Genomic DNA, 14366 nt, shown 5'->3' with positions numbered 1-14366 from the left:
AGCTGCCCCGAGTTCAGATGGGAGTTATTGTACAAAGGACAGAAGTAAACAGACATCGATCGAATCCTATAATGGGCCAGGCTCTGTGTTGGACGTGTTTTACATTCATCATGTCATTCAACATCAAAAGAGTGATAGGTATTTATTATCCTCTCATTTACCAAGGAGAAGACACACTCAGAGCCCAGGTGACTTGCCTGCGGTCATGGTAGGGAGAAGCAGCACCAAGATCCGAATAAACACTTACCTTACTTCAAAGGCCAGGCCTCTTGCCATTATAAAAAATAAAAATAAAAAGGAAATTTAAAAAACACACTATTAGAATCTCATATTTTCCTCTAGGATGATATACCCTTCTTACCACTCCTACCACCTACTGACTCCCACGCATGGATTTCTTTCCCGTATATCCCCTGTAGGCAAGAAAATTATTGAGCTTTTTTTTTTCTGTGTCTGTTGTGAAAGCATTACCTTTTATTATTTTTCAGATAGAATACCATATCAAGTAATATTTTTCCAAATCACACACATATTTTCCTATTCTGCACGGACACACAGACACAGAGACACACACTGACATATCTGCTCAGGGGCTCACACCCCCCCCCCCCCCGGTGAGAATCACTGAGGTCTGAGGAGAGAGATGGACTATAAACTGAGTAAGAGAAAGCAAAGTACAAAATTGTATGTTTTCATCTGTATGAAGTGAGAATATTTAGGGTGAGTGCCCTACTTGAAGTATGCAGATGGTACGTTGTGGAAGCAGAGAGCAGGCACCTGCCCCACCTCAAGAGATTGGTGAAGGCTTCCTGGTGGAGGCGACAAACGTGGTGGCCACCTCCAGTTCCAGAAAAGCACTAAGAAACTCCTGAGCAGTTCAAAGTTGACGATAACTGGGGGGTGGTAGAAGGTAACAACTGCCTTCATTCTGAAATCAATCCATCTGGGACACTGGTTCTCAAAATGGGGTTCCCAGGCAGGTAGCATCAGCATCACCTGGGAACTTGTTAGAGACAGAGATTCACAGATCCTTCCCCAGAGGTACTGTGTCCAAACTGATGGAGCCTAATAACCTGATCTAAAAAGTACTCCAGTTAATCCTGATGCACAGTCAAGTTTGCAACCCCCTGGTCTAAAGCCCCACCTAAGGATTTAAATTCTGAAAGTACACAGACATTTCACCATAAAATGCTTTCTCTTTAATTCTTCAAAAATGAACCTGTGGACAGGTCTGCATAACATTTTCTTCTTCTTCTTTTTTTTTTTTTTTAATTTTATTATGTTATGTTAGTCACCATACAATACATCATTTGTGTTTGATGTGGTGATCCATGATTCACGGTTTTTGTAGAACACCCAGTGCTCCTTGCAGTACGTGCCCTCCTTAATACCCATCACCGGGCTAACCCCTCCCCCCTCCCCCCTCCCCTCTAAAACCCTGTTTGTTTCTCAGGTCCATAGTCTCTCATGGTTCATCCCTCCCTCCAATCCCCCCCCCCCATTTTTCCCTTCCTTCTCCTAATGTCCTCCATGTTATTCCTTATGTTCCACAAATAAGTGAAACCATATGATAATTGACTTTCTGTGCTTGACTTATTTCACTTAGCATAATCTTCTCCAGTCCCATCCATGTTGATGTAAAAGTTGGGTATTCATCTTTTCTAATGGCTGAGTAATATTCCATTGTATATGTGGACCACATCTTCTTTATCCATTCATCTGTTGAAGGGCATCTCAGCTCTTTCCACAGTTTGGCTATTGCGGACATTGCTGCTATGAACATTGGGGTGCATAGGGCCCTTCTTTTCACTACATCTGTGTCTTTGGGGTAAATACCCGGTAGTGCAATTGCTGGGTCATAGGGTAGCTCTATTTTTAACTTTTTGAGGCACCTCCACACTGTTTTCCAAAGTGGCTGTACCAACTTGCATTCCCACCAACAGTGTAAGAGGGTTCCCCTTTCTCCACAACCTCTCCAACATTTGTTGTTTCTTTCCCTGTCCATTTTTGCCATTCTAACTGGTGTAAGGTGGTATCTCAGTGTGGTTTTGATTTGGATTTCCCTGATGGCTAATGATGATGAACATTTTTTCATGTGTCTGTTAGCCATTTGTATGTCTTCTTCAGAGAAGTGTCTTTTCATATCTTCTGCCCACTTTTTGACTTGATTATTTGTTTTTGGGGTGTTGAGTTGGAGAAGTTCTTTATAGATCTTGGATACCAGCCCTTTATCTGTAGTGTCATTTGCAAATATCTTCTCCCATTCTGTGGGTTGCCTCTTTGTTTTGTTGACTGTTTCCTTTGCTGTGCAGAAGCTTTTTAGCTAGTGAAACAAAAGCAAAAATGAACTTTTGGGACTTCATCAAGATAAACTCAAGATAAACATTTTCTTCTTGCAGGGGATCCTGAACTCCGTGAACTAGGGATGTCTTTTTATTTCAACTTCAGTGCTCACTGCCTTGTTCTGGGCCTGGACCCAGTGGGGAATCGCTAAGGTTTGTTGAGGGCAAGAGCAAGGACATTTGATGATGTGTCTGCATGTATGGGCACACAAGTGTCCATGTATATTTCTGTGGTGGTGGACACAGCTTATAACTATTTCCTGAAATTTTTCAGGATGACAGAATTTGCCTCTAGCTGTACAGGAGTCCTAGACCCTGCCCAGGTATAAAGACTCTAGTTCTTAAATACAGTCAGTGGGAAACACCCCTTAGCCACCTATCCCTTGCACAGCCACTGCAGTGACCGGACATGTTCAGGTGAATGATGCAGACTGCATGAGTTTCATCGGATGACAATGTTGGGAAAGAAATTCAATATCCAGGTCTAGTTTTTGGTGTCTTTTGTACTCAGGCTTTCTACCACTCTGCTAAGTTAAAATGTGCATAATTGGGTGGCATGCTTGATGGCATACTTAGCCCCTCCCTTGGTACTTTATCCTCCTAGTGTTTTTAGACAGCTTTCAAAATAGAACAGACGGCAGTATAGTTAGGGATATTTGGTGCATGCCTGTGTTTTGCTTGGAAGGCTGGATGTGAAGTTCCTTGGCCCACAGACCGAAGTTGCTAGGCTGACTGTAAGTTATTTAACTAGAGTGCCATAGGACTCTGATTATGGTGGCAGCCATAAAAGAGCACACCGTCCCACCTGTGGGGCCAAACCATGGTTTCTTGCCCTTATTCTGACCTATCTACCTTTGCTGAACTGAGGGGTTTTCAGCAAGCTGGGAAGATGTCATTTTGAAAAAGACCAGCCTTTGCAGCAGTAGTAACCACAAGTATGCATCCTTTGTAATTACTGTGGATTGGACTTTTTCTTCTTTTTCTTTTTCTCCTTTTTCCACCTTCTTTCCTCCAGACCATTCTACCCCTGCTCAATTTCTACCACTTCAATTTGCACGCCATCAGTTTGTTCTTGTTCATCATTCTTGAACCCAAGATTTTCTCTGCAGTGGATATTTACTGGTGCCTGACATTATTCACTTTCATAATGATTTGACAGTGTCTTCATCCAGGGTTCTAGCATGGTGGGATAATTTATTTCTGATTGCTAATCCAAGTAAATACATTTCCTTGGTATTTTGTTCAAAATTATATTATTTTTATTCATTCCAATGACGATTTCTGCTGTTGGTTTGAGTGGGCTTAATCAAAGGTCAAGTTACCTCTTCAAGAAATATCTTTCCTACCTCATATAAAATTAGTAGGTTTTTTTTCCCTCTAATCTTGTTGCATGACAGCTTTCAATGTGAGACATTAATTTGTTTTCTCTACTAGGTTTTTTCCTTCTTTGAGGTAGTCCTTATGTTTTATATATCTTTGTATCCTCCCTAGAATGCTTCTTGGAGAACAGTGAGAGATCAATAACTGGATGCAAGCATGGAAGAAATGATGTTCTAGCTCATCCCCTAAATATGTCCATTCCACTTATCTATTGTTGTGTAAGCTTTGAGGCCTAAAATGACTGTTTTATTCTCCTCACAATTTTGTGGGTCATAAATTTGACTAGGACACAACTGGATTCATCTCCAATCCAGGTGGTGTCAGCTAGAGTTAGAAGATCCATTTCCAAGATGGCTTCTTTATTCCCATGTCTGGTCTTTATCTCTCCCCATGGCATCTCATCCTCCAGGGCCTCTCCATGTGGCTTGGGCCTGATACCACCTCAAGATACCAGCCTTCTCACATGGCAACTCAAGACACCAAGAGCTAGAGTTCTGAGAGGCCAAGGTAGAAGCCAAAAAACTCGTAGTCTAGCCTTGGAAGTCCTCAGAATGGCACTTCGGCCACATTCTATTGGTCATGCAAGTCAGTAAGGCCAGTCCAGAGTCAAGGGAATAAATCATAAAGCATTTTTTGTAACCATCTTTAATCTACCACTATGATAATACTAGTGATGAGTGAAATTAACATTCTTAAGTAAGGAACAAAAACTGAATTTCTCATACTGCTCGCTATAGAGAAGTAGGAACTTTAAATACTCTGCCAGTTGTCAAAATGTGTCAGATGATGTATACTGGGTTTTTTTGTTTAGAACCTATAGACAGCATAATAATATTGGCATGTACAAAGAGTAAAAATTGTTTGTTTGTTTAATTTCCCACTTGGCTATAAGATATTATCTAAAAGATGCATTAGGATGTATCCATATGTATGTGTATGACCACCACTGAGAGGACATAGGTAAAAGTGCGTAACACACTACTTGTGCAAACTCATTGATATTAAGTACATATAAATACAAAAATGAATTTTTGTTTCTACACAAAACTCTAGCAAAAATGCACTAATTCAAATTTTTCTCATTTGAAAAGAGGCATATAAGGCTTGATCCCTACCTCAGAGAGCTTATAGTTTAACTAGAGAAGACTAATAATATTCATAAAATTAATAATCCCAACTGAAGACATTATAATTGATTGTTGAAATGTACGACCCCTCCTTTTGGTAGAGTTCAAACCAATGGACATAGGAGGAAAAGTGGAATTTAAAAATTACTATTTGGTAACTATCACTGTAATACTTGTTTTAGGCAAAAAATTATCAATGGATTCTAAAATAAATGAACAAAGTGTGGGTATTTAGATATTTGCATAATCTCAAAGACTTTTGGATAGTTACATATTTTCAAAGCAACTCCCCATAAGATAGTTATGATTATAAAAGGAAATACTTTAATGTAACCATGAGGAAACATCAAACAAACTCAAATTGAAGGACACTCTATAAAATAGCTGGCCTGTATTGAAAAATGTCGAAGTCATGAAAGACAAAAAAAACTCTTCCATGTTATAGGAAACTAAAGAGAAATGACAATCAGATGCATCTCTGGGAACCTGGAATTAATCCTGGACATGGTAAGGACAGTAGAGGGGTAATTGGTGAAATTGGAATAAGGTCGGTAGAGTGGATTAGGTATTGTATCAAAGTTAATTCTTGAATTTGATAGCTACACAGTGGTTATGTTACAACATTATTTTGTGTATTAAGGGGTAAAAGGCTATCATGTCTGCACCTTACTTTCAAAAAAAATTTTTTTAATCATCTCTGATTATAAATAGGCATAAAACAAATGATCAAGTAAATGTGGTAAAAAGGTAAACTTTGAGGAATTGGGAGGGAAAGCAAGGGGGATTCTTTGTAATGGTTTCCAAATATTTCTGTACATCTGAAATTACTTAAAATTTAATATATGCCCCCATTTTAGTTTTTTAGGTTCAGATTTGCGCCACACCACAAAAAAAAAAAAAAAAATGAGGGGAATTTAGAAGGGTCAATAGGGAAGTGGAGCATATCCCAGGCTCCCACAGCAGAACCAGAGGTGCAGCCTTGGGAACAGAGTTGGGTCTTCATGAGAGACCTCATCAAGTCAGGAGCGTGGCCTGACTTGAGAGATGCCGAATTCTCTCACGCAGCAAACACAGGTGGATGGATGTTGGATAGATGAGTGCGAACAGAGTGTAGGCGGTGAAAAGCCTGCAGTGGAGTCGTTACTCACTGCAGAGGGAACTCTTTTGTGTAGAACTGTTCTAACTTTGGTCTGTGGAAAAGCATGTTGCATTAGTCCGTTCAGGTCACTACAACAAAATACCATGGACTAGGTGGCTTATGAACAACAGAAATTTATTTCTCACAGTTCTGGAGACCCGGAAGTCCCAGATCAGGCCTCTGGCATGATCAAGATCTGGTGAGGGCCCTCTTCCTGGTTCATAGCCAGTGCCTTCTCACTGTCTCTTCACATGGTGGAAGGGAGCTAGCAAGCTCTCCGGAGCCTCTTTTATATAAATCTAATCGACTTTTGAGGATTCAGCCTTCATGTCCTAATCACTCCCAAAGCACCCCCCACCCCAATACCATCACATCAGGCATTAAGATTTCATCTTATGAATTTCAGGGGACACAGACATTCAACTATGGGAGATGTATTAAGCAAATTCATGGTATAGAGTGATTTTAGATCTAATTAGCATTTAGAGAATTAATGTGCAACAGTAATCTAGAAGCATCAGTCCTTTTAGTCATTTGTAAGCTCTGGCCAGAATTTATTCATAGAGCAAGACCTCTGAAAAACATAGTTCCTTTTAAATAAATGTTCACTTAGACCCATCTGCCACAGTGAACCAAAACAATATGGATTTACTCTATGAAGCTGCTCAGTTTTATAAAGACGTGTGAGAACATTAGAGATGAAATCAGGAACATATTTAAATCCCAGCAACTGAAGTCATGAGGAAACCACACTGAGCTCTAAATGAGGGACTCAGTCTAGCAAAAGTTTTTGGTTGTTGTAGAAGACAAAGCTGAACACAAAGACCCACTGTTACATTTAGCGTGCATGCTCTAATTACATCCTCTGGGTATACTGATTTAATAACATAATTTCTTGAAGTAGAAAAGACCTGTGTTGTCATTCCTGTAATTCTCAGCAGTGACACCTACTTTTTCTCTTCTCCTCTCTCCCATGTCCTTTTTCATTCCTGCCATAAAATGATTTACTGTTTCCTTAAATCACATTTAATTAAGGTTTGTTCCCCCCCCCCCGCTTTTTTTCCCCTGTTGCCTCCTGTTGGTAGCAAGTAAATCCTGAATTTCTAATAAATGCAAATGGATTAAAGAAGATCACAAGTTCAAGATTATTTTAACTTCACTGGCATAATTGTTAATATCTCTGTTGTCCCCTGGGATATGTAGGATTACATCAATTAAATTGGTCTCTGCAACTGAACACATTACCATAACTGTGACAACTAGTGTCTTCCCCAGCATCCTTTAGGTGTTTAATTTGCTTGCCTGTAATAGATTGTCAGAGCAGTAAACGTGAGGCAAGTAATTTAAGTGGTATAATGATGGTAATTATCTGAATGGATCGATTGCAGTGTTATTGCAACATGATATTGTGGGTAGGAGGGAGATGGAGACATCCCATATAAATCCCCATTTTCAGCTTTATTTCCTTAACACATTTTTTTCTAAGACATTTAAAGTGAAAACAACGTAAAGTGGCATTGCCATTCTCTCCTTTATCTCTTCCCATTATCCTTTGTGCCGTTGCCTTCCTGAAACCAGCGGACCCCACACGAGCTCAATTTCTCTAAAGAAAGCAGCGACTTTATAGAAATGGAATTGCAGCAGTTCCCCCGTGATTCACGGTATCCAAATATTTGAACTGGAAGTCACTTTGTAGATTGGCTAGGCTGCTCCCTTCATTTATTGCCTAAGGAACTGTGAACCCAGCAAGGTTAAATGACTTGCTAAAGGTTTCACACCCCGGTATTGCCAGGTAGCCTGCAACGATGGGGCTAGAACCTGGAGTCAGTCCTCCCACCTGGGCTGAGGGAGGACCTGGGAGGTTACACCAGCAGCAGGTATGAAAGAGGTTTGGTGTGACAGGCCACAGCTGTCCCTGAAGGAAACAGCAACAAGCAATAAGGAAACAGCTTTCAGTTGAGTGTCAGGGATGAGGGGTGGGGGGTGGCAGGTGGGAAGGAAGAGAAGAAACAGTCTAGGGATAACCAATATTGAACAAGTCCAAACAGATGATCAGCATGAGGATAGAATCGCTGGGTTGTGTGGGAGATGTCTGCCCATGACAAGAGAGGAAAGCACATGGCAGGATTCTGCCTGAGGGACAGGAGTGTTCAGGTGGTTGCTAAAACAGGGACCAGGTCCAGAGGAAAGAAGTCAAAGTCAAGTATTAGAACTGATACCTGAAGAAGAAACGGGGATTTGGATCCTGGGACGTGAACCAGGAATAGGTCAAGATGATCTAACAGTGGCAAGAGCACTTCCAAAAAGGCTTCTGCTAGCATTTTCCCTCAAATTTGTGCCCCGTTTTTATTTGATCACTTCACCTGAGTTTCATTGTTGGTGAAAATAGCAAACTGGCCTCAATATTGAGCTTTTTAGACACCTGTCAAGGAAAACACTGCAGTCATCAGAGGCACAAATAATACCACATATAACCCATGCCTTCTGTGTTACCAGAAAATGGGGAACATTAGAACTTTAAATCGCTGTTCAGGAGACAAACACCAAATACCCACAGAACTGAGGGCTGCAAGCCTGTGTGTCCCAGGGGAGGGAGGTGGCAGAGTGTGGGGACAAGGCACTCCTAGTACTGACCACAGATGGGGACTGGATGTGCCCAGTGCTGGCTGTAGGGTGGGGCTTGAAAGTGTAGGGGACCTGAGGTGACAGTCTCAGAGAAGCAACGTTTCTGGGGAGAAGGACGCAAAGAGAGAAGAGGTGCCATTGGAAGATCTGGTTCTGCAGAGAAAAAGGAAGAGGGAAAATTTTAAGATGCTAGAGAAATATAAGACCAACCTCCTCCAATCATCATGTGGTACAGAAGCTAAAGCAAGGGTAGCAACAGGGTTGATGAACAGTGAAACATGCTGATCAAGCAAAAAAGAATGCAACAAGAGGACTGGTAGGAAGAAGGACTGAGGGGAAAGCTGATCGTGGCATGTGTACTTGGAGGGAGCTGAGGGACGTGATTTTAACTAGATAGTAATGATAAAGTAATAATAAGCACTCTGAAAGAACCTGCAAGAGGTCAGGGGACTGGAGGAGGGGTAGGAGAGGAAGTGACACCTCACTGAGTGTACCTTTTAGTATAGTTTTGACTTTGGGGACCATATTAATGTTTTCTATATTCTGAAACTGAGGTGAAATGCACAAGAAGAGGGGAAATTAAATCTGAGTACTGTCAGGAACAAATGCACTGAACTGCACAAAGGAATAAATAGCATAACTACAGGAAAGAGTGACAGTTACCAATTTAGTAACTTTTGAACATCGCATCATTACTATATACCCACATTCGAAAGAAAAATCAAATTGTGAACTCTTCCTACTACTATTTTCCATACAGTAACAATTTTGCATGCACTGTGGGATTGAATAAATGAGTAAATGTATGGCTGCCTGTGTTCTCACTGTAGAAAAGGAAGACACAAATATGAAAGGGGGAAGACAAAGAAGAATTCTGTAGTGGTTGGAGAGAGAGAGTTTGTGTGTGTGTGTGTGTAGTGATAGGAGAAAGACAGAGACCCTTTCACTGAAAGGGACTGACAGAAATGACCTCTCAGTAGCAATGGCATTCATTAATAACCAGATCTTAATTTCCAAATATCATTCCCCAACTAAAAGCAAGCAGGATTCCTTGGAGAAGTGGCGTATTTCAGCAATGGCGCAAAGAAAGAGCAAAGTGGGCTTGGAACATTTCCCTGTGCCTAAAAAGAAAGCCTCTTCAAAATGATGAAAACATGTCAAAAGGACACAGGTTACAGAGGTTCACCTTTTCAAAGCTGGGATAACTTGAGCATCAAAATAAATAAAATAGTAATTTAGAACCCTTTCAATAGTATAAGAATCCATGTGTTCATACTGATAAATAATAAATAGGAAAAGCATTTTCTTATGATAGAATGTAAATTCATAAATGTAGTTGGAATAATAGAGTGAGAAATCACCATGTCCAACCATAGGAATAATTGATTCAGGGAAGATTCATCAATGGTTGCTAAGATAAACTGATGAAAGTTTGATGAGAAATATTATATTTTCATAGTCTAAAAACATCTCTGCACAATTTATTAACTACAATAGGAAAGTAGCTTTGGAGTGGAGAGATTTAGCAGACCCCACCTTAACCAAGTGATCAAAGCTAACATGTCCAGTATGGATACATGGACATGACATAATTCTGATAGGATGCACTGAGAAGAACCCAGCATCAGTCATGTGCTACTCCTGCCAAGTGTGCAGGAGGAAACTTGAAACAAACCCTAATTAAGGGACACTCCACAAAATAATTGGCCTTTACTCTCCCAAGAAAGAAAAAGAAGGAAGGGAAGGGGGGGTGGTGAGGAAGGAAGGAAGGAGGGAAGAAGGAAGGAAGGAAACAAAGAAAAGAAAAAGAAATTAGTAGCATGAAAGACAAAGGACCGTTCCAGAATGTTCCAGCATCCTATATGAATGACAAATAGATGCAATAGGTGCTTGAGCCTGGATAGGTTTCAGGACTGGAAAAAATTGCTATAATGACACTGTTGGAACAATGGATGAATTGGAATAGGTACTGAAGATCAGACTGTGGTATTGTATCAATTAATATTTCCTGAACTTGACGATACTGTGGTTGTGTAGAAGAATGTCTTTGTTACTAGGAAATATACACAGAAGTATTTAGGGATAAAGGGCATCATGTCTGCAACTCCCTTTCAAGTTGCAGGGAAACACGATGAAAGAAAAAGGGAATGATCTAATGATCTCTCAAATGTGGCAAAATGTTAACAGTTGGTGAATCTGAGGAAAGGGGATGTGGGAATTCTTCATACTAGTCTTTCAAATCATCTGTAAGTTTGCAATTATTTCCACATAGAAAGTTAAAAAAAAAAAAAAAACCCTGATAGGAAGACACTACAAAGGAAAAAAGTTTGATCTTTGCACCACCTAAAAATCATACCATTCTTTTGAAGAAAACTGGCTTGGAGCTATATATCCCCATTTCCAAATGTCAAGGAGGATTATAGTGAAAGGGTGGGTAGAGCAGAGTTTGCCTGGGGGGGAGGGGCATGCTCACTGCAGCAGCCTTGGGAAGGGCTAACTTGCACAGCTCAGGACTCCAACGAGGCCAGTAGTAGCTGAAAGGGACTCAGGTCAGCCGCTACAGAGGGCAGATCCCATGTCACCATTTCATGCTCCTTCTAAAACCTAATATGCGTATACCTGTGTCTTTTTCCCCTTACTGTTTTGCTAGTAACCAGGTAACCATATTCGACCTAGTCTCCTCTAGAAACCTATTTACCATTCAGATAGCCACTGGCTCTGAGGAGCAGGAAAGCGATAGTTTTTATTTATTTATTTATTTTTTTTTGCCTTTTCTTTATATTTTTTGTGTCTATTTTTATTTTTTTTTATTTTTTATTGTTATGTTAATCCCCATACATTACATCATTAGTTTTTGATGTAGTGTTCCATGATTCATTGTTTGTGCATAACACCCAGTGCTCCATGCAGAACGTGCCCTCCTCAATACCCACCACCAGGCTAACCCATCCTCCCACCCCCCTCCCCTCTAGAACCCTCAGTTTTTTTTTTCAGAGTCCATCGTCTCTCATGGTTCATCTTCCCCTCCGATTTCCCCCCCTTCATTCTTCCCCTCCTACTATCTTCTTCTTTTTTTTTTTTTCCTTAACATATATTGCATTATTTGTTTCAGAGGTACAGATCTGAGATTCAACAGTCTTGCACAATTCACAGCAGGAAAGCGATAGTTTTTAAAAGGGAAGGGGCAGGGGGACTCAAGTATAGCTCAATTCTTAAATTTCTCATTATATTCTTACGCTGAATAGCCATTGATTAACAAGGAAAACAACATGTTTGGTTTGCATTTGGAACTATGCTCTCATGAATTGACCTGAGATTCTTTACTATGGCCTAAACAAATAGCGGGTTGTGAAACTGTAACAGGCCTTAATGAAGTGGATTGAGGCATTTCTTACATTTACATTTTCATAGAATGAAATAAACGTGGTAATCTTTTTACAGAACACTCTCACATCAGGCCATGATTTGATTTGCTACCTGTTCAGAATATCAAGTTTTGCATTTCTCTAAATGGTAATATACTTTTGTGAACAAGTTGGTAAGACAGAAGTCATCCATGAGATATCTATAAAAGTACTTAGAGCAAACTTGTCTAAGATTCTTCTAAAAGATTGTTTTGGATCCTGAGGAGATATATTTAGTAACTGTATTGAATAAGTTGTCACCTAACACAACATTTCATGGATTTATTTGTATTATTTTTGTATGTCACTGCAGGCAGAGAATTCAGCATTGGCTTTGGAAAATGAAAATCAAAGGGAACAGTATGAGCGATGTCTTGATGAGGTAAGCGGACTTAGAAAGGTTCTTCGCACAAGGCTAGACTATTGAGGAATCCCTTGCTCAGATCTTAATATATGTGTCTGTTAGCAGCCTCCGCAGAACATTAGCATTTTGTCCTCCAAAGGAAGGTTGCAAACATGTATGTGGATATTGAGAAGGAAGGTCAGTCTCCCTCTCCCTCCCCTTCCCTCTCTCCTTTTCTCCCTATTTTAGTGTACAGGCATCTGTAAATTCCTTTTGGCTATGATTTAATATTCTTGGAACACAGTTGGGGACTGCTTCACTGTATGATAAATTCCTTCTGTCCAGTAAGTGTGATCCCCAGCCTGTGAATGAGAAAAGCCATGTCAAGGCACACTGCATCTCCAATTGGATGCTGTTTCTGAAAAAGCAAATCCTTGATAGAGTGGGTGGGGATGATGTTCACAGTTGGCGGCCAGAGGGAAAAAAAAATCAGTAGATTGAGAACAAGCCAAGAAGAGAAAGGGAAGTGAGGAAGAAAATTTGAGCAGAATGGAAAAAGAGCTACACGTGTGAGTAAACTTGAGAAATATTATTTGATGATAATGAAGAGATGAAGGCAAAGATGGTGGGCGTTTCTGAGTTCCTGGGAGGCGAGGGGAAAATTGAAGTGTGTGCAGGGCCCTCGTTCTCCTCAGCCATTCCCCTCACACTCTGTCAGGATTCCTACCATCAGTATCTGTGGTGACACCCAGGCAGGATGGGCCATTCACCTCACTGACAAGGCTCTCATCTGGGATTTTGTTGGTGACTGGAGTTATTACTTTAATGGGATGACTTTTTTAGTTATCTGTCCGAAACCCTAAAACTTGCACATATCTATCTAGTCATCTTAGAAGTTGTTTTGAAATAGCTGACACAGGTTTTCAGAAAATAAGCACAACTACATTTAATCGTGTTCCATTACCTTACCAGGCGAAACTAGTATATAGATCTTCAGTCTTGTTCTTCTCACTAACAATTAGGAAAACCTTTTCCAGAAAACTCCTCTTGAACTTTCTTCCGCTCCCCCACACTGTCCCAGAAGGTGATGGTTTACACTGTGAAGAACACAGGTTCAAATCCCTCTTATGACATCATCACTGCCCCACATACCTCTCCCCTCCCTCCAAACTGGAAGCGGTTTCTCTCCTCAGAGTTGCAGCTGTGGCCAGTATTTTCCTACACCGGGGATTCTGAAAATGTGACCCCTGAGCCAGCAGCATCAGCCTCACCGGGGAAGTTGTTGGAAATGCACATTCTGAGGTCCTACCCCAGACATCCTGCAGAAGGGAGTCCGGGAGTGGGCCTGGCAGTCTGTATGTTCGCAGGCTCTCCAGGTGACAGTTTGAGAGCCACAGTCCTCATAGCATGGACCACTTTGCCTTACAGTGACTTGCGTGTCGTTGAAGAACCCTCAATGTATTTCCAGAAAGTTCCTTACATGTTTAATATTTCTAGCCATATGTATCAGTTAGTCAAGCAAAATGGTATTTGCAGTGCTCTGCCCTGTCTTAAAAAGACTCGGAATAATCTTCGCAATGCCCAAAGTCGAAAGAATAGCTGAAGTAAATTGACATAAGAGGGGAATGATGACTCAGGCTAGTGAGGCCAGTTCAGCACTTCTCAATCCTGTCCCCCAGGCTCTTGGTCCAATCAAAGTTTAGGGCAAGAAAGACCAAATAGATCCAAGGATATTGAAAGGAACAGATATTGCCCTTGGGTCATATGTATTGATCAGCAAAGTTTCACTTTAACCTCCTGTGCGGAATTTCTGATGAGGTTGAGTCTGTATTCAGAAGTGAAATTTATGTGGATCACACCACAGGAACCTCTTATTTGTCACAGTTCTCCCACAGGTCATCCCTCCCCATCAGTCAAAAAGCTCACAGCATTTCTTTATGGAAACTCCTAGTCTTGTTTTCCATATCCTCCCTATGTCTGCATTCTGAAGGTTTCATCAGAATGTGT

At 40.7% G+C, this 14366-nt stretch overlaps 1 protein-coding gene across 1 annotated transcript in view; it reads left to right on the top strand.

Annotated features, from left to right (window-relative positions):
• The window catches only part of NCKAP5 (NCK associated protein 5), a 792873-nt gene that overhangs the window by 614642 nt on the left and 163865 nt on the right, over positions 1-14366 (top strand). The window contains exon 7 of the mRNA XM_044913605.1: positions 12330-12398. Within this exon, the coding sequence (XP_044769540.1) occupies positions 12330-12398 (69 nt within the window). The remainder of the gene's footprint in view (positions 1-12329; positions 12399-14366) is intronic.

Source organism: Neomonachus schauinslandi, chromosome 3 (genome assembly GCF_002201575.2).
Source record: "Neomonachus schauinslandi chromosome 3, ASM220157v2, whole genome shotgun sequence".
In the NCBI taxonomy this organism is placed as follows: Eukaryota; Metazoa; Chordata; class Mammalia; order Carnivora; family Phocidae; genus Neomonachus; species Neomonachus schauinslandi.
Note: the sequence above shows the minus strand (reverse complement) of the source record. Positions and strands in the feature narration are given on the sequence as shown.